Below are 24698 nucleotides of genomic sequence, written 5' to 3'. Positions count from 1 at the left end.
TCATTCAGGGCCTTCTCCTGAAGTGGATTTTTATTCACCTGAACGAATTAGATCGGGTACTACTTGAGAGTGCGTTGATAATTTAAAACCATCAACACAATTATCTTTACATTGATTGGGGTTGCAATCAAAACTCAGCAATCATGATTACGTGGTACTTCCCAAATAAATCATTGGATGTGCAGTGCAATTCAACTTTTTAAAAATATGATAACAACTATCTGAGCAATGTCCTAAGTCTGGGTCAGAATTGCTGAATCTTTTATTTCAAAAACAAATTGGGACAGAGTTGACAGTAATGAAGAAATGTAGTCTCAACATGAGCTTTGCTTTTATTTACATGTTACCTTTGGCAGGCTTGAGGGTCTGTCAAATATTTTAAATTCTCAGCTAAATATTTCAAATTTACCCCAGGGTCATAATGGTCTGATGGGGAAAGTTATACATGTTAAAGCTTCGGCCATTACACAGTGAGGCTGTAGCTTCCTGAGCTACTATATTACTATATTTGTTAGCTCCACAAGCACAACGCTAGTTTATCCTGCTTCCACTAAGTGCACCCTGCGCAGGTCAAACATACATGCATGCAGACTTTAATAGAAAGTAAACTTAATTATTTGGGATAGAGTGTCCGCTTTGCGTGCAATTGGCAAACTGGCACAGCTGTGCTTGAAATTGCACCGCTTTTCCGAAATGAAGTTATGGTTCAAGTTTTGGCCTAAACTCATCTGCGAAGATATTTATATAAATTTTTCCATAGACCAACACAATCAGTCAGTGCAATATTTCCTTTGCATTAAAGACACTCATCGAGGTAGTCAAGAGTGGTAATTTGGTGCAGTCTTATTAATGCTACTGAAAATGGGTTTCATTAAAAAATGCATTTTTAATAAGAATGTCTGGTTGTCCACTGGAGTAATCTGATGTTAAATTAGTGAAAATAACAAAACATTTATACTGAGCAATTTAACTAGTTTCACTGGTGTACAAAAGTTAGCTTTTTAGTAAATTAAATATTTCACAATATGTGAACATTTTTAAAATATTCTGACTAGTGCCTATGCCCTGCAAAAACAAGCTCATTTTGAAGAGGCCGCAATTGGTGGAAACTCGCCATGCTTGTTATTTCTATCCAAGGTCGTACCCGTTTTGTAGTGGGGCCAGCTTCAAGCAAAATGACTTTTAGACAGAAACTTGAAGTAATTTAATATTACACAATCTTTTGCACTATTTCAGGTGATTTCATCTACTTTGCCCTGATAATGCTAGCACAAAGTGGCAGAAACTCTGTGTGTAATTACGGAAAATAGTTTCTGCTCATATAGCTTTGCTGGACAAACACAGACATCTGCTTTGATTCCTGAGCAAAGCAATACGTGAGTTAAATGGAAAGAGCTGTGACATAGGAAAGTTGGGGTGGCATCTGAAGAACTGAAACGATAAAGCACAGTTGTGGCCTACATATCATTAAACTTTTTCTAATGTCAATATTTTCATCTTTCACAATCTTCAAATTTCAAAACGAATAACTTTTATCTGGAACCTCAAACTGTGAACATTCAAGAAATTAATTTTAGAACTACAAACAAATTGACTTAATTCTAGCATCTCCAAAGCCACATTCTTAATTCTGAAGTACATAGCACACTAAGAGTTAAAATCACTTTGGATCTGAAGGTACATGTCACAAGCGTTCATGTCTGCTGCCAGATTTTTTGGCGTCAAATGGAAATAACTAGCTAAGCACAAGCCAGAGGAAGCGTTGTTGCCTGAAATAGGCTGTACAGGGAGTTAGTGCATTCCAGAATGTGAAATCTTAGAACTTATTGAAAATGTGACTTACACTTCTGTAGTAAACTTTAAATGCTTGTGCACACATCCCAGCTATAAAGCAACTAATTATCTTTAAGTGAATCACAAACTAAGCAACTGGAGAACAGTGAACTTTGTGGTTACGCTAAATCTTCCAGAAATTAAAATTGTTTTAGTTACGAGGTGGACTTGAGGCACAATCTGCAAATAATTCTTAATTGACAAGGTAGCATTTTAATTCCCATTTCTAGGGACATGCTACAAGTTACAGGAGAATTATGTGTACTTTAAGCACTAGTTATTGGCCTTCATAAAGCAACAAAGAGAAGGTATCTATACTCCTTGGATTGAACACAATTTAATCACCGCCAAGTAGGCTGACAGGAAAAGGACAACTAAATTACAGATGTGGTTGGACACCAGTCTTTCATGAGAGTAATACCATAGGTCACTGCACAGGAACACAGGTTTTACATTTTTAAAAATTTGTTATCAGAATGTGGGGGCACTGGCAAAGTAACATGCATTGCTCATTCCTAGTGATACTCTGTCATTTCCAGTGATGGGAAAGACAGTGGTGGGCCTTCTTTGTGGGTTACTGTCAGAATTTGTACTACCTCAAACAGCATGAAGGGTAAAACACGTAGTTTGGACTACTCAGTTACGGCCAGACAGGAGGAACATTACTGACGCACTTGAGCTTTCATGACGTTCAGTAGCTTTTGTGGACATGTTTTTAGTATTTGCCCACAAATTACCATACTGATTGTACTCAGTTGTACAAGTTGCCGAAGCAGTACCATAACCAATATACCACCATATCCAGTTACGCCTTCACTTTTTTTCTTTATTCTTTCATGGGATGTGGGCGTCATCGGCAAGGCCAGCATTTGTTGCTGTGCCTAAAAGCACTTGGACTGAGTAGCTTGCTAGGCTATTTCAGAGGGAAGTTAAAAGTCAACCACATTGCTGTGGATTTGGAGTCACATGTAGGCCAGACCAGGTAAGGACAGCAGATTTCCTTCCCTAAAGGACATTAGACCTTTTTGGGTTTGTACAACAATCGAGAATAATTTCAAGGGCACCATTACTGAGGCTAGCTTTATATACCAGATTTATTAATTGAACTTAAATTCCACCAGCTTCCATGGCCCATGAATCCATGACCCAGACCATTAGCTTGAGCATCTGGATTGCTAGTCCAGTGACATTACTACAACGCCATGGTCTCTTTTGTCTACAGCTAGCAAAATATGGGTCTCCTGTCCACAGGACTCTTTCCCCAGTCACAAGATTTTAAACAAGGGATGTTGGCATAAGCTAATACGTCACATTAAGCACAATGTAGTGGTAAATCCACAGAAATGTATAAGGGAATAAATAATAAGGTATTTGAGTAATGTGCTAGTGGTATCTTCAGAGTATCACTGGAAACAGGAGGGAGGAGAAAGATGAATGCAAGGTGCATTTTATATGCACATCCAAGCCATAAGAGGCAATGAGAACTAGGAATGTTTGTGCAGGAGACACATCCCTGTTAACTGCTGTCAATTATAATCTCAGCATCCATTCTCAATCCAAAATCCTAGCCTTGACTATCTCAATGCTTTCCTAACCAGCCTTCACAAACTTCCACTCACCCAAAACTTCAATGCTTCTATCCTGTTTGCATCCTATCCTTTAAATCTGGCTCATTCACCCCCATATATCCTTGCTTACCCTATACTGGCTCCTGGTTCCCTCATGCCTTGAATTTCTAATTCTCATTCTTGTACTTAAATTGCTGTATATGCCTTCATCCCTCTCCATTTCTATAAACTCCTCTAGTGCTACCATTCCCAAAACGCTCATTTGCCTTCAGCCACCCCACCCTTTGCCTTACCACAGCAGCCTAAGCGGCATTTTCCCTAAACCCATCTCTGTGCTTCCCTCTCCTCCTTTAAAAACCATCCCCTCTTTCATTAATCCTTTAGTCATTACTCTTTCTTTGGCTCAGGATCCACCTTTTCTCTAGACTTCTTTGAAGCACCTTGGGACATTTTTGTACATTAAAGGCAGTACATAATTGCAAGTTGGTGTTGTGGCGTCCCAATGTTTGGTTTTCTTTATTTTATTTGCTACTGCATTGCCCTCTAGGCAGCTGCAGTGTGTCAATGATGGTACTTTGGTACTTTACAAGCTAAAGAGCAGTTTTTTTATTTCCTCTTGTATGCAGCCAAATGTGATATTTTCTGGTGTTTAATAATTTGAAACCAAATGGTGTTGATATGTCAGAGCTGGTAGGAAATCTGGACAGGTTGGATAAGTCAACAGAATTTTAAATTCTCTAACAACTGTTCCATCTGATCCACTCTTGGTTGAGAGGCTGAGCACTGTCCCAGATTTTTGTAAGGAGTTTGGGAGAAAGTAAATAGGAAGAAAGGATACAAGTCTTGTAGCTTTACATTTCATGCTTAAGACAATATGCAGTGCCATGACGTTATTTTCAACATATAATTTCACCAGATCGATTCAAGACTGGTTATACTCTTACAGTGTAGAATGAATAAAAATGCAACAGATATTTTCTGGTTTCTACTTTCCTAGAATGGAAATTATATTGCTTCTCTGAATAAAATAAATAGGGTTAGAATTAATTTTGTTCTTCAGCACTCTCCACCTCCTGCTCTTCTGAAGGAATGTGTTCCTGCTTTCTTCGCAACAAAGCAAAAAGTCCTAAATACATTCCAGCAAGAATGGGCTGTGTTGCTTCATGCACCATCGGCTTTCTCTTACTGAACATCAACTTCAGTCTTATTTTAGGCAACAGCCTTGGTTACATTATGACGACATATCACATTCACATGGGACTGCACGGGATGGCCAACACATGTATTTTGTTTCACTAATCTTAGAACAGAGCCATGAACTGCAATACGAAGAAAACTTCTGTGTACTCACAGTAAGGATTAAAACTTTAGTCTGAATGGTAGCTTTACTATTGCGAATTGTAATACAACTTTTTTGTACAACACTGATAACTAATACGTTCTCCCCTCTTTCCTCACCAGTAGTCCTCAGTTATAAAATATACTATGGACTATATTAATAACCTGAAATTCCTCTCCTACGTTATACCTACATCCATTCCCAGAATCATGGCCTCCCCTTGGATGAGGTCACCTTACATCTCTGAGTTACTGGACATTATTATAGGTTTATAATTTGGCATTTTGTCAATATTCTCTTTTAAACTCCAATAGAGCCATAGAAATGTTATAGCACAGAAAGAGGCCATTCATCCATCATGTTTGTGCTGACCAGAAAAAGATGAAAAAGAAACTAGCCACTCATTTACTTCACTTTCCAGCACCTATGTACAATCAATTAGGTCACCCCTTAGCCTCCTCTGTTCTAAGGAAACAATCCTAGCCTATCCAATCTTTCCTCATAGCTGCAATTTTCAAGCCCTGGCAGCTTTCTTGGACATCTTCTCTGTACTCTCTCCAGAACACATGGCTGGAGTGGAAACAGGTAATTAGAGTTGGAGGAGGTCCATATAGACTATAAGCATTGACATAAAATACAGCTATTGGGCCAAGTGGCTTATTTCTCTGTTGTAGATTTTATGCTGCACGGTGCTGTGACAATGTGAATGGGTTCCTTGCCCTTGTCTCTACAACGTGTACAATGTGGAAATCTGTGTAAATTAATGTGGCGTTAAGTCCATGAACCAAAACTCTGACACAAAGCTCTGTTCCCAGATCACCTCTAGGCGATGGTATTTAAACATTACTGCAGCAAGAAAAGGTATTAATTCTAATTAATAAAATAAAGTTTAGAGCTATTGAAATTTTCACTCTGTAATTCAACACTATACAGATGCAGGCAAGCTCCCCTTCGATATATATCCAAGTCAGCTTTGTTTGATCAAGCAGATTCCTAATTCTAATGTTGCAACTCCTGTGGTTAGCTAAGTAGACTTTCAATTTTTGGCTCTTTTTCCTCTATAGTGTAGCACTTGTACCACATAACCATTGCATGGAGTGATATTGTCAAAGTCAACAACTTGTATGCAACTCTCATACCTAACAGAAACTGCACCTACATCTGATACAAACCTTTTTGCCTAAGTTAATTTTCAAAATAAAATGTCACTCCAAGCAGGCCTGAGCAGAAGACTGCAAGAACAGACACAAAAGATTTTATGAGTGCGCCTGGGATAAAGGATCTTGTGACTAGTTTGTAGGCTATGACCATAATGACCGAGTCCTAAAGGTCTGGAGTCACATGGTCCAATCAAAATCAACTCTCACTGTATGGCATGTCTGTTGAAGGTCATGACAACCTTCAGACTAACAGGTGCTAATATAATTTCATACTGTCCACGGTACTACCGAATACAACAGCAATTTTGTAAAAGCCAGCATGCAATTTTGGCAAATGTCACTTGATTTCATTTCAATCTTTAACAGTTACATTTTAGATAGCGAAATACAAACTGAAAAAAATCTGTAGATTTCTCTGATCTAACAGCATGCAGTAGGGATATTTGATTAATGTGAACATTTGTTCATAAATATCGAAGGCTGAGTTTTCCATCTCCTCAAAACAAATTTTCATCAGATCTATAACTGCTTCATTACTAGATAAGTAACTGAAGAAATACAGTTGTCAGGTTGCTGAGATTTTCATAACTCCCTGCTCACTGATGTACACTAGACCCAATTCCACACCGCTCACTTGCCCAGTTGTGTGCCCCAACAGAAAGCAGAGAGTCGGGATAAATAGGTCTCTTTCTGGATGGCAAGATGTAACTAGTGGGGTGCCCCAGGGTTCGGTCCTTGGGCTCCAACAATTTACATTCTATATTAATGACTTGGATTCAGAGATAGAAGGTACTATAGCTAAATTTGCAGATGACACCAAAATAGGTGGGCAAGTAAGTTGCAATGAAGAAATAAGAAATTTACAAATGGATATGGACAGGTTAGGTGAATGGGCCAAAATTTGGCAGATGGAGTTTAACATGGCTAAGTGTGAGGTTATACATTTTGTAGGAAGAATAAAAAGACTTATTATTTAAATGGAGAGGAACTTCAGAATGCTTCAGTGCAGAAGGATCTGGGTGTCCTCGTGCATGAATTGCTGAAAGCTAGTATGCAGGTACAGCAGGTAATAAGGAAGGCAAATATTACTAAAGCAATAGAGTACAAAAATAGGGAGGTGTCGTCGCAACTGTACAAGGCATTGGTGAGATTGCACCTGGAGTACTGTGCAGTTTTGGTCCCCTTACTTGAGGAAGGATGTAGCTGCATTGGAGGCGGTTCAGAGGAGGTTCACTAGATTGATTTCAGAGATGCTGGGCTTGTCTTATGAGGAGAGATTGAGCAGTTTAGGCCTATACTCCGTAGAGTTTAGAAGGATGATGGGAGATCTAATTGAGGTATATAAGATGCTAAAGGGGATAAACAAAGTAGACGTGGAGCGGATGTTTCCCCTTGTGGAGCATTCTAGAATGAGAGGCCATAGTTTCAGGCTAAGGGGTGGTAGATTTAAATCAGAGATGAAGAGGAATTACTTTTCTCAAAGGGTTGTGAATCTGTGGAATTCACTACCTCAGAGTGCAGTGGATGCTGGGATGCTGAATAAATTTGAATAGGAGATAGACAGATTTTTAATTAGTAACGGGCTGAAAGGTTATGGGGAGAGGGCGGGAAATTGGAGTTGAGGCCGAAATGAGATCAGCCATGATCATATTCAATGGCAAGGCAGGCTCAAGGGGCTGAATTGCCTACTCCTGCTCCTAGTTCTTATGATATGTTCTTACTCAGCATTAACTATAATCGTGCTGTTAAGAGACAGGGGAAGGATTTACAGAATATTGTGGTAAATCATAAGCAGTGTTTCCATGAAGAGGACCAAAGTGTTTGAGTTTCTACGGTAAAATAGAAAAGACTATGGCACCATGCTGCAGTTAGTCTGTGTGCTTGATTTTAAAAAAAATCTCAAAATGTTAACTGTTGATATTGACGGGTGTGTCATAGAATCATAGAAAATAGGAGCAGGAGTAGGCCATTTGGCCCTTCAAGCCTGCTCTGCCATTCATTATGATCATGGCTGATCATCCAACTCAATAGCCTGCTCCCACTTTCTCCCCATATCCTTTGATCCCTTTCGCCCCAAGAGCTATATCTAACTCCTTCTTGAAAACATACAATGTTTTGGCTTCAACTACTTTCTGTGGTAGTGTATTCCACAGGCTCACCACTCCTGGGTGAAGAAATTTCTCTTCATCTCAGTCCTAAATGGTCTATCCCGTATCCTCAGACTGTGACCCCTGGTTCTGGACTCCCCCACCGTCAGGAACATCCTGCCTGCATCTACCCTGTCTAGTCCTGTTAGAATTTTATAGGTTTTTATGAGATCCCCCTCATTCTTCTGAACTCCAGCGAATATAATCCTAACTGACTGAATCTCTCCTCAGATGTCAGTCCTGCCATCCCAGGAATCAGTCTGGTAAACCTTCGCTGCACTCCCTCAATAGCAAGAACATCTTTCCTCACATGAGACCAAAACTGCACACAATATTCCAGGTGTAGTCTCACCAAGGCCCTGTATAATTGCAGCAAGACATCCCTGCTCCTGTACTTGAATCCTCTGGCTATAAAGGCCAACATACCATTTGCCTTCTTTACCGCCTGCTGCACCTGCATGCTTACCTTCAGCTACTGGTGTACGAGGGCGCCCAGGTCTCAGTGCATATTCCCCTCTCTCAATTTATAGCCATTCAGAAAATAATCTGCCTTCCTGTTTTTGCTACCAAAGTGGATAACCTCACATTTATCCACATTATACTGTATCTGCCATTCATTTGCCCACTCACTCAGCTTGTCCAAATCACACTGAAGCATCTCTGCATCCTCCTCACAGCTCACCCTCCCACCCAGTTTTGTGTCAATTTATTGCATTAAATTTCTATTCCAAAGCATACAGCAGTATATTAAACCCTCAAAAATGATTCAGTATTTTAAGCAACAATTATGTCAGTTGGACTGCTATTACCCTGAGTTATTGCTATGTTGTAAAACGTGCCTTCTTCCGGTCATTTAAAAGGATTGCATGGCAAAAATCCACAGCAATGATGAGCAGCAATCAAAAACACAAACTTACAACTTTAAAACCCACATAAAAAAATAAGTATCGCTTACAAGTGGGTTAAAGACAGACAGACTTGCATTTATATAGCACTTTTCATGACTACCAGACAGGTTGAAGTACTTTACAGCCACTGAAGTACTTTCTGGAGTGTAGTCACCATTGCAATGTAGGAAAGGTGACAGCCCAATTGTGCACAGCAAACTCCCACAAACAGCAATGTGTTAATGACCAGATAATCCATGTTTGTGATGTTGATTAAGGGATAAGTATTGGCCAGAACACCAAGCATAACTCCCCTGCTCTTCTTCAGAATAAGATCTTCTACATCCACCTGTGCAGGCAAAAATGGCCTCCCTCAGTACTGTGCTGGAGTGTCAGCATTAATTTCTGAGCTCAGGTCTTGGAATGGGACTCGAACCTGGAAACTGGAGAGTCAGATGTGAGAGAGTTATCAATTGAGTCACGGCTGACAAAGTTTGATGATGCATGGAAAAAGCTCTCTAAAAACAGATGTCTATAAGTCATGAGCTTCTCTCCACTTATACATAATACTTGTAAGGGATTTTGTTCCACTCAATCTGATTGTCAAGAATATTGTCTTTGGAAACCATTATAAATCCACAATTTTCAGAAAATAAAAACAGCAACACTGGAGACACTCGGCATCCTTCAGGAAAATGTGTCAGTCGTCTTCAGCTGTCCCCCAATTTGAGGATGCATCTATTCAGTTTTTGCCATTGGTCTTCATGTGACTGAAGAGGCCGATTCACAACCCATAGATCTTTGGACATGTGGGGCAGGTCATTCAACGAGGTAGTGGGATCTGGAGCGCAGGATTTGCTTTGTTTTATTTCATTCTCTTCCATTACTCTGCCTCATCATCAGGTTGTTTGGACTCGGAGCATGATGCAGCTTGACGGACAAGTTGCTGCCTTTTTTTATTCTCTCAGGGCGTGGGGCTTCCTTGGCTAGACCAGCATTTTTATTGCCTGTCCCCAATTGCCCTTGAGAAGGTAGTGGTGAACTGCCTTCTTGAGCTGCTGCAGTCCATTTGGTGTAGATACGCCCACACAGTGCTGTTAGGAAGGGAGATCCAGGATTTTGACCCAGCGACCATGAAGGAATGGAGATGTAGTTCCAAGTCAGGATGGTGTGTGGCCCGGAGATGGTGGTATTCCCAAGCATCTGCTGTCTTTGTCCATCTAAGTGGTAGAGGATGCAGGTTTGGAAGGTGCTGTCGAAGGAGCCTTGGTGAGTTGCTACATTGCATCTTGTAGATAGTACACACTGTTGCCACTATGCGTCTGTGGTGAGCGATTGGTAGCAAGCTCCTCCCAGTCATTAGCGACAATGCTGTTGCGCTTCAAGGCGAGCTTCAGAGTGCCTTTGAAATGTTATCTTTCTCCTCCCCGGGAAGGCTGGCCAATTGAGAGTTGGGAAGAGAGGACCTGGCAGTCAGTGCAGGAATGGTACCATAGTTAGCATGCTACTGGACTAGTAGGCTTAGACTAGTGAAAGGAAGCACAAATTCAAATCCCACTATGGCAACTGTGGAATCTAAATTCAGTGAAATAAATAAATCTAGAATAAAAAGCAAGTCTTAGCAATGGTGACAATGAAAACTACCAGATTGTCATAAAAACCCATCTGTTTCACTAATGTCCTTTACAGGAGGAAATCTGACATCCTTACTCGGTCTGATCTAAATGCAATTCCAGAGCCATAGCAATGTTGTTAACTCTCAACAGCCTTCTCAAATGGCCTAGCAAGCCACTCAGTTGTATCAAACTGCAACAGTAAAGTACAATAAAAATAAAGCCAGATGGAATACCTGGCATGGACTGAGGCACCAGAGACAACAAAGGCACACCTTGCCCAGCCAACACTACAACTCTTCACGAACATTTGGGGACTTGTGCCAAAATGACCAGTCAAGCAGTCACCTGATAGTCATACTCACTAAATTATATTTTTCCAGCCAACATTCCCAAACTCCTCCATTACCATCCTGCAACAGGATGAACCAACAGAAGTGGCAGCATATTGGTACACAGTTGCAAGGGAATTCTCAATTTTGTCTCTGGGCTGCATGAAATTTCACAGTATCAGGTCAAATATGGGCAAAGAAAGCACCAACCAGCCCATTTCTGCTGATGAATTAGTACTCTATGTTGAACACAACTTGAAAGAAGCACTGAGGGTTGCACAGGCACAAAATGCACTCTGGGTGGCGGACTTCAATGTTTATCACCAAGAGAGGCTTAGTAGCACCAAGACTGACTAAGCTGGTTGAGCACTGAAGGACATATCTTTTTTTATTCATTCACAGGATGCGGGCTTCGCTGGCTGGGCCAGCATTTATTCCCATCCTTAATTGCCCTTGAGAAGGTGGTGATGAGCTGCCTTCTTAAACCGCTGCAGTTCATGTGGTGTTGGTACACCCACAGTGCTATTAGGAAGGGAGGTCCAGGATTTTGATCCAGCGACAGAGAAGGAACGGCGATATATTTCCAAGTCAGGAAATATCTGCCAGACTGGGCCTTGCAGCATAATAAGACCATAATAAGACAAAGGAGCAGAAGAAGGCCATTTGGCCCATCAAGTATGCTCCGCCATTCAATGAGATCATGGCTGATCTGATAATCCTCAACTCCACTTTCCTGCCTTTTCCCCATAACAGTTGATTCCCTTACTGATTAAAAATCTCAGCCTTGAGCATACTTAACGACTCAGCCTCTACAGCCCTCTGTGGTAAAAAGTTCCACACATTGACTACCCTCAGAGAAGAAATTCCTCCTCATCTCTGTTTTAAGTGGGCAACCCCTTACTCTGAGATTAAGCCCTCTGGTCCCAGGCTCTCCCACAAGGGGAAACAACCTCTCAGCATCTACCCTGTCAAGTCCCAATAGCATCTTATATGTTTTAATAAGGCCACCTCTCATTCTTCTAAACTCCAATGAGTACAGGCCCAAGCTACTCAACCTCTCCTCATAAGAAAATCCCTCCATACCCGGGATCAACCTGGTGAACCTTCTCTGGACTGCCTCCAATGCCAGTATATCTTTCCTTAGATAAAGGGACCAAAGCTGTTCACAGTATTCTAGGTGTGGTCTAACTACTGCATTGTGTAGTTTTAGCAACATTTCTCTATACTTATACTCCATTCCCTTTGAAATAAAGGCCAACATTCCATTTGCCTTACCTATTACCTGAACTTGTATGCTAGCTTTTTGGGATTCATGCACGAGGACCCTCAAATCGCTCTGTGCTGCAGCTTTCTTCAGTCTTTCTCTATTTAAGTAATATTCAGTTCCTCTATTCTTCCCGCATAACCTCACACTTTCCCACTTTTGACTCCATCTGCCAAGTTTTTGCCCACTCAATTAACCTGTCTATATCCCTCTGTAGACTGTGTCATCCTCATCACTTGCCTTCCCACCTATTTTTGTGTCATCTGCAAACTTGATGATAATACATTCATTTCCCTCATCCAAGTCATTAATAAAAATTGTAAATAATTGTAGCTCCAGCATTGATCCCTCCACAGGTTGCCATCCTGAAAATGCCCCCCCAGATCCCAACTCTCTGTCTTATATTAGTTAGCCAGTCCTCTGTCCATGCTAATATACTAATATCTCCCAATAACATGGGCGCTTATCTGATTAAGTAGCCTTATGTGTGGTACCTTATCAAAAGCCTTTTGGAAATCCAAATATATTACATCTGTTGGTTCCCCTTTATCTATCCTGCTTACTATCTCCTCAGAATTCTAATAAATTTGTCAGGCATGATTTCCCCTTCATGAAGCCATGCTGACTCTGCTTGATTAGATTATGCATTTCTAAATGATCTGCTATTACATCTTTTATAACAGACTCCAACATTTTCTCAATGACAGGTGTTAAGTTAACTGGCCTATAGTTACCTGTTTTTTGCCTCCCGCCCTGTTTGAATAAGGATGTTACATTGGCAGTTTTCCAATTCTCGGGACTTTTCCAGAATCTAAGGGCTCTTGGAAGATTACTACCAGTGCATCCACTATCTCTGCAGCTATTTCCTTTAATATCCTAGAATGCAACACATCAGGTCCAGGTGACCTATTGGCCTTTAGCCCCATTAGTTTCCCTAGTACTTTTTCTCTAGTGATAATTCTTTATTTCCTCCCCTGTTGTGCTCCATGATTATTTAGTATTTTTGGCATGATTAGTGTCTTCTAACCTGAAGGCTGATGCAAAGTATTTATTCAACTCCTCTGACATTTCCTTGTTCCCCATTATTATTTCCCCAGCTTCATTCCCTAAGGGGCCTTTATTGATTTTGGCCTCTCCCTTCCTTTTTATATATTTAAAGAAGCTCTTACTGTCTATTTTTATATTACATGCTAGTTTACCCTAAAAGTTTATTTTCTCCCTCTTTATTTTTTTTTGGTCATCTTCTGTTGGTTTTTAAAGCTTTCCCAATCTTCTGGCTTACCACTAATCTTTGCCACAGTGTATGTTTTTTCTTTCACTTTGATACTATCCTTTAGTTCCTTGGTTAACCATGTTTAGTTTATCCCCTTCCTACAATCCTTCTTCCTCACTAGGATGTATCTTTGTTGTGAGTCACTATTTTCTTAAATGTCTGCCATTGTTCATCAACTGTCTTTTCTGCTAAACTCCTTTCCCAGTCCACTCCAGCCAACTCTGCCCTCATTCCTTTGTAATTACCCTTATAACACAGATGTTTCCAAAGTAAATTTCTCAATCTCAAACTGAATGCTACAGGTGGTAAGAGAACCAACTTGTCAGAAAGAAAACCATCTTGAACTTTTTTCATCAAACCACTTGTTGCAGATGACAGCATTGGTAAGAGTAATCACTACAGAGTTCTGGTGAAAATGTAGTCCCACATTCACACTGATAATACCCTCCATCCATCATGTTATATGGCACTACTGTCACACTAAATGGGATAGAATCAGAAGAGATTTAGTAACTCAAAACTGGGCATCCAAGAGGTGCTGTGGGCTATCAGCAACAGCATTGTATACAACCACAATTCTGTCACCTCATGGCCCAGCATATTCCTTGGGCCAACTCTAGTTCAATGAGGAGCTCAAGAGAACATGCCAGGTGCAGCCCCAAGCATACCTAAAAGTGAGGTGCCAACTTGAAGCTGTAACACAGGACCACAGGCATGGTAAACAACATGCTATAGTCAGAGCTAACCAATCCAACAACCATAAGGTCATATTAAAATATTGCAGCACTGCCACATCCGGTCAGGAATATTGGTGGACAATTAAACAATGGGAGGAGACATGCCCATTCTCAATAATGGCAGAGCACAGCATGTGAGAGCAAAAGAGAAGGTTAAACCATCATCAGCCAGAAATGCTGAGATGATGATCTATCCAGGACTACTCCTGATGCTCCCAGCATCACAGATGACAGTCTTCAGCCAATTTGATTCATTCCGCATGATATCAAGAAATGGCTTAGTACAACGGCTACAGCAAAGGATATGCATCCTGAAAACATTCCAGCCATCTTGTGCACTGGAACTAGCCATGCCTCTGGCTAAGCTGTTCCAATACAAGTTACAACACTGGAATCTACCCAACAATGTGAAAAATTGCCCAGTTAAGTTCAGTTCACAAAAAGCAGGACACTCCATCAGTCTATTCTCAATCGTCAGCAAAATGTTGCAAGGCGTCAACAACAGCGCTATTAAGCAGCACTTACTCACCAAATAAACAACACACTGATGTTCAGATAAAAGCAAAAAACTGTGGATGCTGGAAATCCAAAACAAAAATAAAAATATCTAGAAAAATTCAGCAGGTCCAGCAGCAGCTGCGGAGAGGAACACAGTTAACGTTTTGAAACATTAACTGTGTTCCTCTCTGCAGACACTGATGTTCAGTTTGGGTTCTGCCAGGACTGAGTATGAATGTGAGAGAGACTCAGCTCCAAACCTCATTACAGCCTTGGCCCAAATATGGACAAGAGTTGAATTTCAGAGGTCAGATGAAAATGACCACTCGACATCAATCAAGTAAGTGCTGATTAATAGCGCTGTTGTTGACACCTTGCAACATTTTGCTGATGATTGAGAATAGACTGATGGAGTGTCCTTCTTTTTGTGAACTGAACTTAACTGGGCAATTTTTCACATTGTTGGGTAGATTCCAGTGTTGTAACTTGTACTGGAACAGCTTGGCCAGAGGCAAGAGGCCAGAGTGTGGCCCTGGTAAAACTGAAGTCAATGGAAATCAGGGGGAAATTCTCCATTGGTGGAATCATACCCAGTACGAAGAATGATGGCTGTGGTTGTTGGAGACCACTCTTCTCAGCCTAGGACATCACTGCAGGAGCTCCTCAGAGTAATGTTCTAGGCCCAACATCTTCAGGTGCTTTAACAAGTTCTTCTCGCCATAAGGTCAGGAGTGGGGATGTTTGCTGACAATTTCACAATGTTCAGTGCCATTCAGAACCACAGATACTGAAGCAGCCAGTGCCCATATGCAACAATGTCCAATGGACAACATTCAGACTAGGGCTGATGTGGCGAGTAAGATTCATGCTATGTAACTGCCAGGCAATGACCATCTCCAACAACAGATAATCTAACATCTCCCTTTGACATTCAATGACACTACCACTGTTGAATCCCCACTATCAACATCTGGGGATTGCCACTGAACAGAAACTGAACTGGGCCAGCCATATAAATACTGCAACTACAACAGCAAGTTAGAGGTTGGATATTCTGTGATGTGTAATTCACCTCCTGACCACCCAAAGCCTCTCCACCATTTATAAGGCACAAGTTGAGAGTGTGGTGGAATACTCTATGTTCCTGAATGAGTGTAGCTCCAACAAGAATGAGAGGTAATCTTAATGAAACATGTAAAATTCTGAGGGGGCTTGACAGGGTAGATGCTAAAAGGATATTTCCGCTCATGGGGGAATCTAGAACTAGGGGACACAGTTCAATAACAAGGGGTCTGCCATTTAAGCTGTAGAGGAGGACAAATTTCTTCTCTCAAGAGGATCATTAGTCTTTGGAATTCTCTTCCACAGAGCGCAGTGGAGGTTGGCTCATTGAATATATTCAGGTTGAGTTACATTTTTGATTGACAAGGGAATCAAGGGTTATGGAGGACAGGAAGGAAAGTAGAGTTAAGACCACAATCAGATCAGACATGATCTTACTGAATGGCTGATTAGGCTCAGTGGGCTGAATGGCCTACTCCTATTTCTCAATCTTATGAACAACATTCAGGAAGCTTGACACCAAAGCAGCCCGCTTGATTGGCACTCCATTGATTACCTTAAACATTCACTCACAGGCAAGCAGTGGCAGCAATGTGTTCTATCTACAAGATGCACTGTAGCAACTCACCAAGGCTTCTTCAACAGCACCTCCCAAACCTGTGACCTCTATCACAGATGCATGGGAACACCATCGCCTGCAAGTTCCCCTTCAAATCACATACCATCCCGTCTACGAACTATATTGCCACTCCTCCACTGTCACTAGGTCAAAATCTTGGAACTCCCCCCTAATAGCACATGGACTACAGCAGTTCAAGGCAGAGGCCCACAGTCTCAAGGGCAATTAGGGATGGGAAATAAATGCTGGGATGCAGGCATTGCTGTCAAGGCCATGTATGAATAAGAAAGTTAACTTTTGCAACATAAAATCTTCTTCAGTACTAAAAGACTATTACAGGGAACCAGCATTTAAGGAGGAACAGAATAGGGGTAGAGAAACAGACCACTACCAACAATCCTACAAGAAAATGCATAGAAAAGCCTATAAAGTGCTATGGTGGGGACACAAAATGTTTGAAGTGCAGAAATAAGATGATAGGAGACAAAAAGAAGCATAATGAGAAAAATAAAAGGCATATACAAGATACAGAGAATGTGAGAAAAACTAAATAGACAGGTAATTAGAATGGGGTGTATGAAAAACAGGTGAAGTAGAGCAGGTTCTACCAACTAGGATTCCAGTGAAAGGAAAGAGAGGTTGTTAGGACTTTGGTCATCCCATTTCCTGTATTTCCTTCTCAGAATGGGGTTCTCCCCAACCCCCATGTCCTCACCTGCCACCCCACCTAACTCCACTTTCAACAGTTTGTCTTCCACTGTTTCTGCCACCTCCAAAGAATTTTTATCACCTCTTCACTCCTCTCAGCAATCCAAAAAGGACTGATCCTGGTGCACTCTTCCATTAGAGAGAGATTTATATGAATAGCACTTACTTGTCGAATGTTAGCACCCCCTGTTGCTAACCAAGAACATATCAGCAGGTCCTATCGGCATTTGTCTAAAAATACCTCAACAATAGTTTTTAGTTCACCCCTATGATTACACCTTTGAACATAGTTGTGTGATTAATTACCTTAAGACAAGACTACAATTTTTAAATGCTGCTTTATATGCATCATTTAATAAATTGGCAGAGAATAATCTACTATTCAGAGGTGTCAATCTAATTCTTAAAACAAATAAGAAACTGTATTTTTAAAACCCCCCAACTGTGATATCCACTTCTGCTGTAGCGATACTGTTTACAGTGATGATGTTTCCAATGTCAAGTATTATATGCCATTTATTGATTACTGTTTTAACTTCTGGGTTTAATTACTGTCAATGTTATTACTGCGCATACAGACATTCACACAACCATTTCTACAATTACCCTACACATTTAAATGTAAATAATCTAAATTGTGAACCATTACACCCAATTATGGGTGCATTAGATTTATAACTGAATTGTATTTTCAGACAAGGCATATGGAACACTACAAAAAAATTCCAAGTTATTTGATCAAAATTAAACTATTCATGTTTTACCAAATCTGTTGAATTAAAATACATTACCAGTGTTCATTATTTTAAAAGCAAAATACTGCGGATGCTGGAAATCTGAAACAAAAACAAAAATTGCTGAAAAAACTCAGCAAGTCTGACAGCATCTGTGGAGAGTTAACATTTCAAGTCCATATGACTCTTCATCAGAACACTTCTGATGAAGAGTCATACGGACTCGAAACGTTAACTCTTCTTCCTCTCCATAGATGCGGTCAGACCTGCTGAGTTTTTCCAGCAATTTTTGTTTTTGTTCATTATTTTATCCTTCTTGGTTTCCTATGGTTCCCTGAGCAGCAGCATCTCCCTGTTGTTTTGCTCAATTAATCACTCAACATGCATGAGCCTGAATGGAGTAGCAGAGCACTGTTCAACCACAGCGAGTGGAGGTTTCACAAATCCTGATCGGCTGAGACTGACTGAATCACAACATCGCTCTTTCTGACAGGCTAACTCAGCAGAGATCTTATGTACCTTTCCAAATTTTCTAGGCATTCCTGCTTCTCTGTCTCTGGGCTACATAGATTACTCACCAAGTTTTCTCGTTCGATCCTTTCCTGCTCCCGCTGTCTGTTCACAGTGCTGTGGTAGACTCGGACCGGTGAAGGCACGATTGCCTTTGAAGTGACAACTACTGGTTTTGTGGCTTTTCGGGTCAATTCTTGTAACAATCTTTGATTTTCATGATCAATCCGCTTTGCTTCTTCATTACTGAAGGTGTAGTTTTTCTTGTATTTCCGCACAGGAAAATCAGCCACTATTTTTCGCAGCTCTCTCCTTTCCAAATGCATCATAGCTGAAAGAAATATCGAATGGTTAAAGCATAGAAGGCTATGCTGCCCATTGAGCTTGTGCTCCCAATTCCCCTGCCTCCCTTTACCAATAGTCCTATAATTTAATTTCCCTTCAGGTACTTATCTAATTCCCTTGCAAAAGCCACAATTGAATCGGTTTCCACCACACTGTCAGGTTGTGCATTCCAAACCCTAATCATTCGTTACGTAAAGAAGTTTTACCTCATCTTTTGGTTGTTTGCCAATCACCTTAAACCTTCATCCTTCCACCAATGTTTCACCGTATCTACTCTGTCCAGACCTCATGATTTTGAAAACCTCCATCAAATCTCCTCTCAACCTTCTCTAGAGAGAACAATCCCAGCTTCTCCAACCTATCCACGTAACTGAAGTCCTTTATCCCTGGAACCATTCTTACAAATCTTTTCTGTACCCTCATGCCCTCACACGCTTCTTAAACTTGGTGCCCAGAATTGGACACAATACTCCAGTTGAGGCACATAGTGTTTTATACAGGTTCGCCACAGCCTCCTTGCTATTGTACTTTATGCCTCTATTTATAAAGCCCAGTATCCCATCTACCTTTTCAACCTGTCCTTCCTTCAATGATTTGTGCACGTATACCCTCCGGTCTCTTTGTTTCTGTACTCATTTCAGAATTCTTTTATTTTATATCACCTCTCCTCAGTCTTCCAAACAAAACACTTCATACTTCTATACATTAAATTTAACATACCAGATGTCTGTCTATTCCACCAACCTTTCTACATCCTCTTGAAGTCTATCACTGTCCTGCTCACAGTTCACAACACTTCCAAGTTATGTGTCAACTGCAAATCATGTAATTGTGCACTCTACACCCAAGTCTGTCATTAATATGTATCAAAGAAAGCAATGAAAAACAACTGTTTACCAATACTGTTTCCTGTCACTCAGTTAATTTTGTATGTGTGCTGCTATCGTCCCCTGTTTTAACGTTGTCGACAGGCCTATTTGAGGTGTTTGTCTTATGAGGAAAGATTGAGGTCAGGTTGGGTCTATACTCAAGAATGAGACATATTGAAACATGTATGATTGAGTGGGCTTGACAGGGTAGATGCTGAGAGGGTGTTTCCCCTCGTGGGGAAATCTAGAACTAGGGAGGACAGTTTCAAAACAAGGGGTCGCCCATTTAAGCTAGAGATGAAGAGGAATTTCTTCTCTGAGAGGGTTGTTAGTGTTCAGAATTCTCTTTCCCAGAGAGCAGTGGAGACTGGTTCATTGCATATATTCAAGGCTGAGTTAATCAGATTTTTGATTGACAAGGGAAGCAAGGATTGGTGGGGGGAGGCTGGAGGTAGCAGGCAGGAAAGTGGTGTTTAGGCCATAATCAGATCATGGATATCACCGGCAGGGCCAGCATCTGGTGCCCCAATCCATCATTGCCCTTGAGCTGAGTGGCTAGCAAGACCATTTCAGAGGGCAATTAAGAATTGCTGTGGATCCAGAGTCACACGGAAGGACAGCAGATTTCCTTCATTAAAGACCATTGGAGAACCAGATGGGTTTTTACAATTAATGACAGTTGTTGTGGTCACCATTACTGAGACTAGCTTCATATTCCAGACTTATTAATTGAATTTCAATTCTAACAGTTGCCATGGTGGGATTTGAACCCGTGTCCCCAGAGCATTGGCCTTTTGGAGTACTAATCCAATGATGTTACCACTATGGCACTTCTGAATGGAGCCAAAGAACCTACTTTTGCTCCTATTTCTTGTGTTCTTACATGGCACTTGTATTAGTTGTATTAGGCCTTAGGCCTCGCAACCCCAGGCCACTGCGCCCAGGCAGCTGTAGCAGGTCTCAGGTTTCAGCCCCTAAGCAGGAACAGGCTCTCAGCAGCTGGCCTCAATCAGGAATTTGTCTTTTTCTGTGCTGGCTTTTGTTAATTAATCCATATTTCTCCAAGTGGCTGTTAACTTTATCCTGGATTATCATTTCTAAAAGTTTTCCCATCACTGAGGTTGAACTGACTGAATTCTAATTCCTGAATTTATACTTACACCCATTTTTGAACAAGGCTGTAACATTTGCAATTTTACAGTCCTCTGGCACCATCCCTGTACCTAAGGAGATCTGGAAGTCTATGGTAAGTGCCTTTGCGATTTCCACCCTTGCTTCCCATAGTATCGTCAGATGACCTCATAGCATCCTGGCAGCTCATCACCTTTAAGCTATTCTAATATATCTTCTTTATCAAGTTCAAGCCCATACAGCATCTCAGGTGTCTCATCTTTCACTACATCTTTGGGAGCATCTTCTTCCTTGGTAAAGACAGATACAAAGTACTCGCGTAGTCCCTCAGCCAAGCCTTCTGCCTATACGCACAGATCCCATTCTTGTCCTTCCTGGCTCTGACTACCCTTTTACTAGGCATATAGGACTAGAAGACTTTTGGATTACTCTTCTCATACTCTCTCTTTACATCTCATTTCCTTTTTCTCTTCCTTTCTGAGCTTTCTGTACTTAGCCTGGTTCTCTTGTATTATTAACCTGACGTCTGCCATATGTGCCCTCTTTCTGCTTCATCTCACCCTCTATTTCTTTCAGCGTCCAGGGTACTCTGGTTTTAGTTGCCCTACCTTTCCTCGTGGGAATGTACATCAACTGCACCTGAACCATCTCCTCCTTAAAGGCAGTCCATTCTTCAATTACTGCTTTGCCTGCCATATTTTGATTCCAATTTACTTGGGACAGATCCACGCTCAACCTGCTGAAATTGCCCCTACCCCAATCAACTATTTTTACTCAATATTGCCCCCTCTCCTTTTTCCATTGCTAACCTAAACCTATTTTACTAAGATCACTGTTTCCTAAATTTTCCCCTACTGACTCTCATTCCCCAGGTCCAAATCCAGCAATGCCTCCTCTTTCATTGGGCCGAAAATATACTGATCAAGAATACTCTCCTGAACACAGTTCAGAAACTCTTCCCCCTCTCTACCCTTTATACTATTATTATCCCGGTGTATATTAGGATAATTGAAGCTCTCCATTATCACTGCTCCATAAATTCTTGCACCTCGTTATTTCATTGAAACTGTGCTCCTCAATATCTTTCCCACTAATTGGCAGCCTATAGAATACATCTAACAGTGTAATAGCACCTTTTTTGTTTCTTAACTCTAACCTAATAAATTCTCTCCTTGACCCCCTCCAGGACATCTTTTCTCTCCCTAGCTCTGTAATATTCTCCTTAAACAATACTACCACCACTCCTTTCTTTCCTGAACACTAGCCAATATTTAGTACTCAGTCCTGCCCTTTTTTGAGTTAGGTCTCTTGTTATCACCACAACATCATACTGCCAAATGGCTATTTGCACCTATAGCTCACCAGTCTTTTTTTTAAACCATGTTTCTTCGTGCATGCACTGTAGACTTTCTTGTATATTCTGCCTTAGTTTGACCCCATCTAATACTTTAATGTTTCTTTCCCTTCTGCTACCTGGCTCTCCTAGGCCTTTGTGCACTTTGTTTCTCCTAATGCTACATCCTAGTTCTCATTCCCCCTGCCAAATTAGTTTAAACCCACCCCAACAGCACAATCAAACCACCCTGCAAAGACATGTTGAAGTGTGACCCAATACTCAGTAACGAGTGGCACTGGGAGCAATCCAGAGACTGTTACCTTTGAATTGCTGCTTATTATTCTCCTTTCCAGCTCCTTAAACAATAGCATTAAGGTTACTTGAAGTTCATAATTTAAAATGTTTTACAATCAGTCTTTGGTCAGCAAATAAAATTGCTCAAATGCAAATTTAGACAATGCTTTCAGGAGAATTTTAGTAAAATATAATGGTGGGTGTAAAAGTTCAATTGCCACACTGGCGATGGATTTATCATTACCAGGATTTTAGCACATTTTAATGGTGGGCATAAGAAATTTTCAGGTGCTCACTTAAAACCACCCAACCAACCAGCACAATTGGATACTGTTGCTGCACATCAGGGGAGGGTATTTTAACAAGGTAGTACATCAACAGAGGTGGTGATAATGGTGGAAAAATTGAAGGCATTAAATAAACATCACAAACAACATATTGCCACACCATTAAAGTGTAGCGTTTTCCTTGTACCTTACACGGCATTGATAGTAATAAGCTCATTATAGCTAGTGACAAGTTAAATTGTTTCTTCAGTTTGATAACAGATAATTCTTTGAGAAATTTCTTCACTCAAAGGTTGTGAATCTTCGGAATTTTCTTCCACAGAGGGTTGTGGATGCAGCATCATCTCTTTAAGGCCAAGATATACAGACTTTTTGTCTCTCAGGGAATCAAGGGATATAGGGAGTGGTGGGAAAGTGGAGTGGAAACCAACATCACCCATCACCATATTTAATGGTCAATCAGGCTCCATGAACTGTATGGTCTCCTCCTGTTCCTATTTATGTTCTTAATGTTCTGCACATACGTGAACAGAGGAACATTTAAAAGTAATGAGGTCCTGAAAAGATCAGGGAGAATTAAAAAAAAAACTTTTCTTGAAATGTGACAAAATAGAAATTTGCAAAAAATATAGCTGTGACAGAAAAAACACATCAGAATGTCCAATTGTCTTTCAAGATAATCAATCTAAGGTAATGCCTTGGCATTACACAAGGGGAGTCAAGACAAAGTATAGCTTTCAAGGGAAGAGAGGTTAGAGACAAGGCTAATTGGACTAAAGCACAAACATACTTCAGTTCCTAATTTAAAGACAGCGATACATTCTGACCTCATCTGGTTTAACACCTGGATTTTATATTACAGTAAAACATTAAATTCTGGGAAGCTGTGAAGTACAGCTGGTTGGTACATCTGGGTTTTTCTGCATACAGGACGAGGGTCTGGAGGATACAAAACTGAGGTGCTCCAGCAGCATCACCGGCAGGAGGGTATAAATGCTGCACATCACGTTTCCTCAAGACCACTGCACAGAAAAGTAAGGTTTTACAGACAGCAAGTACTAGATCTGCAATATATTAATTGATGTAGAGATAGATTATATAAGATAGGGTTCACAGTTGGATAATTACTAGTATTGTTCTATTTTTTAGGAATAAATGGGTCATTTTCAGATTGGCAGGTTGCTATTAGTGGAGTGTGACAAAGATTAGTGCTGGGGACTCAGCTATTTACAATCTATATTAATAACTTAGATGAAGGCACCAAGCATAATTAATCCAAATTCATTGATGATACAAAGCTGGGTGGGAAATATTTCCCTCCCTAAATGTCTCAGGCTCTCTGCCCCTCTTTCCTATAAGACACTCCTTAAATCTACCTCTTTGATCAAGTTCTGGCCATGCTCCCTAATATGATCTTAAGGGGCTGTGTTAAATTTTGCTTTATAATGCTCCTGTGAAGAGCATTAGGACATTTGATCAAAGGCATTAACATAAAAACAAGTTGTTGCTGTTAGTAAAGTCAAATGAAGTGAGTGGACAAGGAGACAGCAGAAGGAGTATAACATGGGGAAATGAGAGATTATTATTCACTTTGGTAGGAAGAATAGTAAAACAGAATATTTTTTGAATGGTCAAACTATTCAGTGTTAGCGTTCAGAGGGATTTTGTGTTTCTTGTGCAAGGGCTCCTAAGTGAACTTGCAAGTACAGCAAACAATTAGGAAGGCAAATGGTATGTTGACCTTTATTGCAAAGAAAGGGTTGGAGTAGAAAAGTAAGGAAGTCGTGCTGCAATTGTAGAAGTAAGACCGCGCCTGGAGCACTGGGTACAGTTCTGGTCTCTGTACCTAAGGAAGGATATACTTGCCTTACAGGGAACGCAACAAAGGTTCACTGGATGGATTCCTCATTGGAGAACCCATTTACCATGTGAGAGATTGAGTAGAATAGGCCTATATTCCCTGGAAGAATTAAGAGGTAATCTCGTTGAAACATGAAAAATAACTGGTGAGCATGACAAGAGTGAATACTGAGAAGCTGCTTCCCTTGACTGGAGAGTTTATAACTTCAGGATAAGAGGTCAGCCATTTAGGATTTGAGATGAGGAGAAATTTCTTGACTCAAAGGGTTGTGAATCTTTGGAATTCTTTACC

At 40.7% G+C, this 24698-nt stretch overlaps 1 protein-coding gene across 2 annotated transcripts in view; it reads right to left on the bottom strand.

The window, feature by feature from the left end:
* Positions 1–24698, bottom strand: part of cfap97 (cilia and flagella associated protein 97) — a 34511-nt gene that overhangs the window by 8234 nt on the left and 1579 nt on the right. For both annotated transcript variants that reach the window (XM_041186240.1, XM_041186241.1), the window contains exon 2: positions 18353–18615. In XM_041186240.1, coding sequence (XP_041042174.1) covers positions 18353–18615 — 263 coding nt within the window. The remainder of the gene's footprint in view (positions 1–18352; positions 18616–24698) is intronic.

Source organism: Carcharodon carcharias, chromosome 4 (assembly GCF_017639515.1).
Source record: "Carcharodon carcharias isolate sCarCar2 chromosome 4, sCarCar2.pri, whole genome shotgun sequence".
Taxonomy (NCBI): Eukaryota; Metazoa; Chordata; class Chondrichthyes; order Lamniformes; family Lamnidae; genus Carcharodon; species Carcharodon carcharias.
The sequence above is the reverse complement of the archived record's forward strand: the minus strand, read 5'-3'. Positions and strand labels throughout refer to the sequence as shown.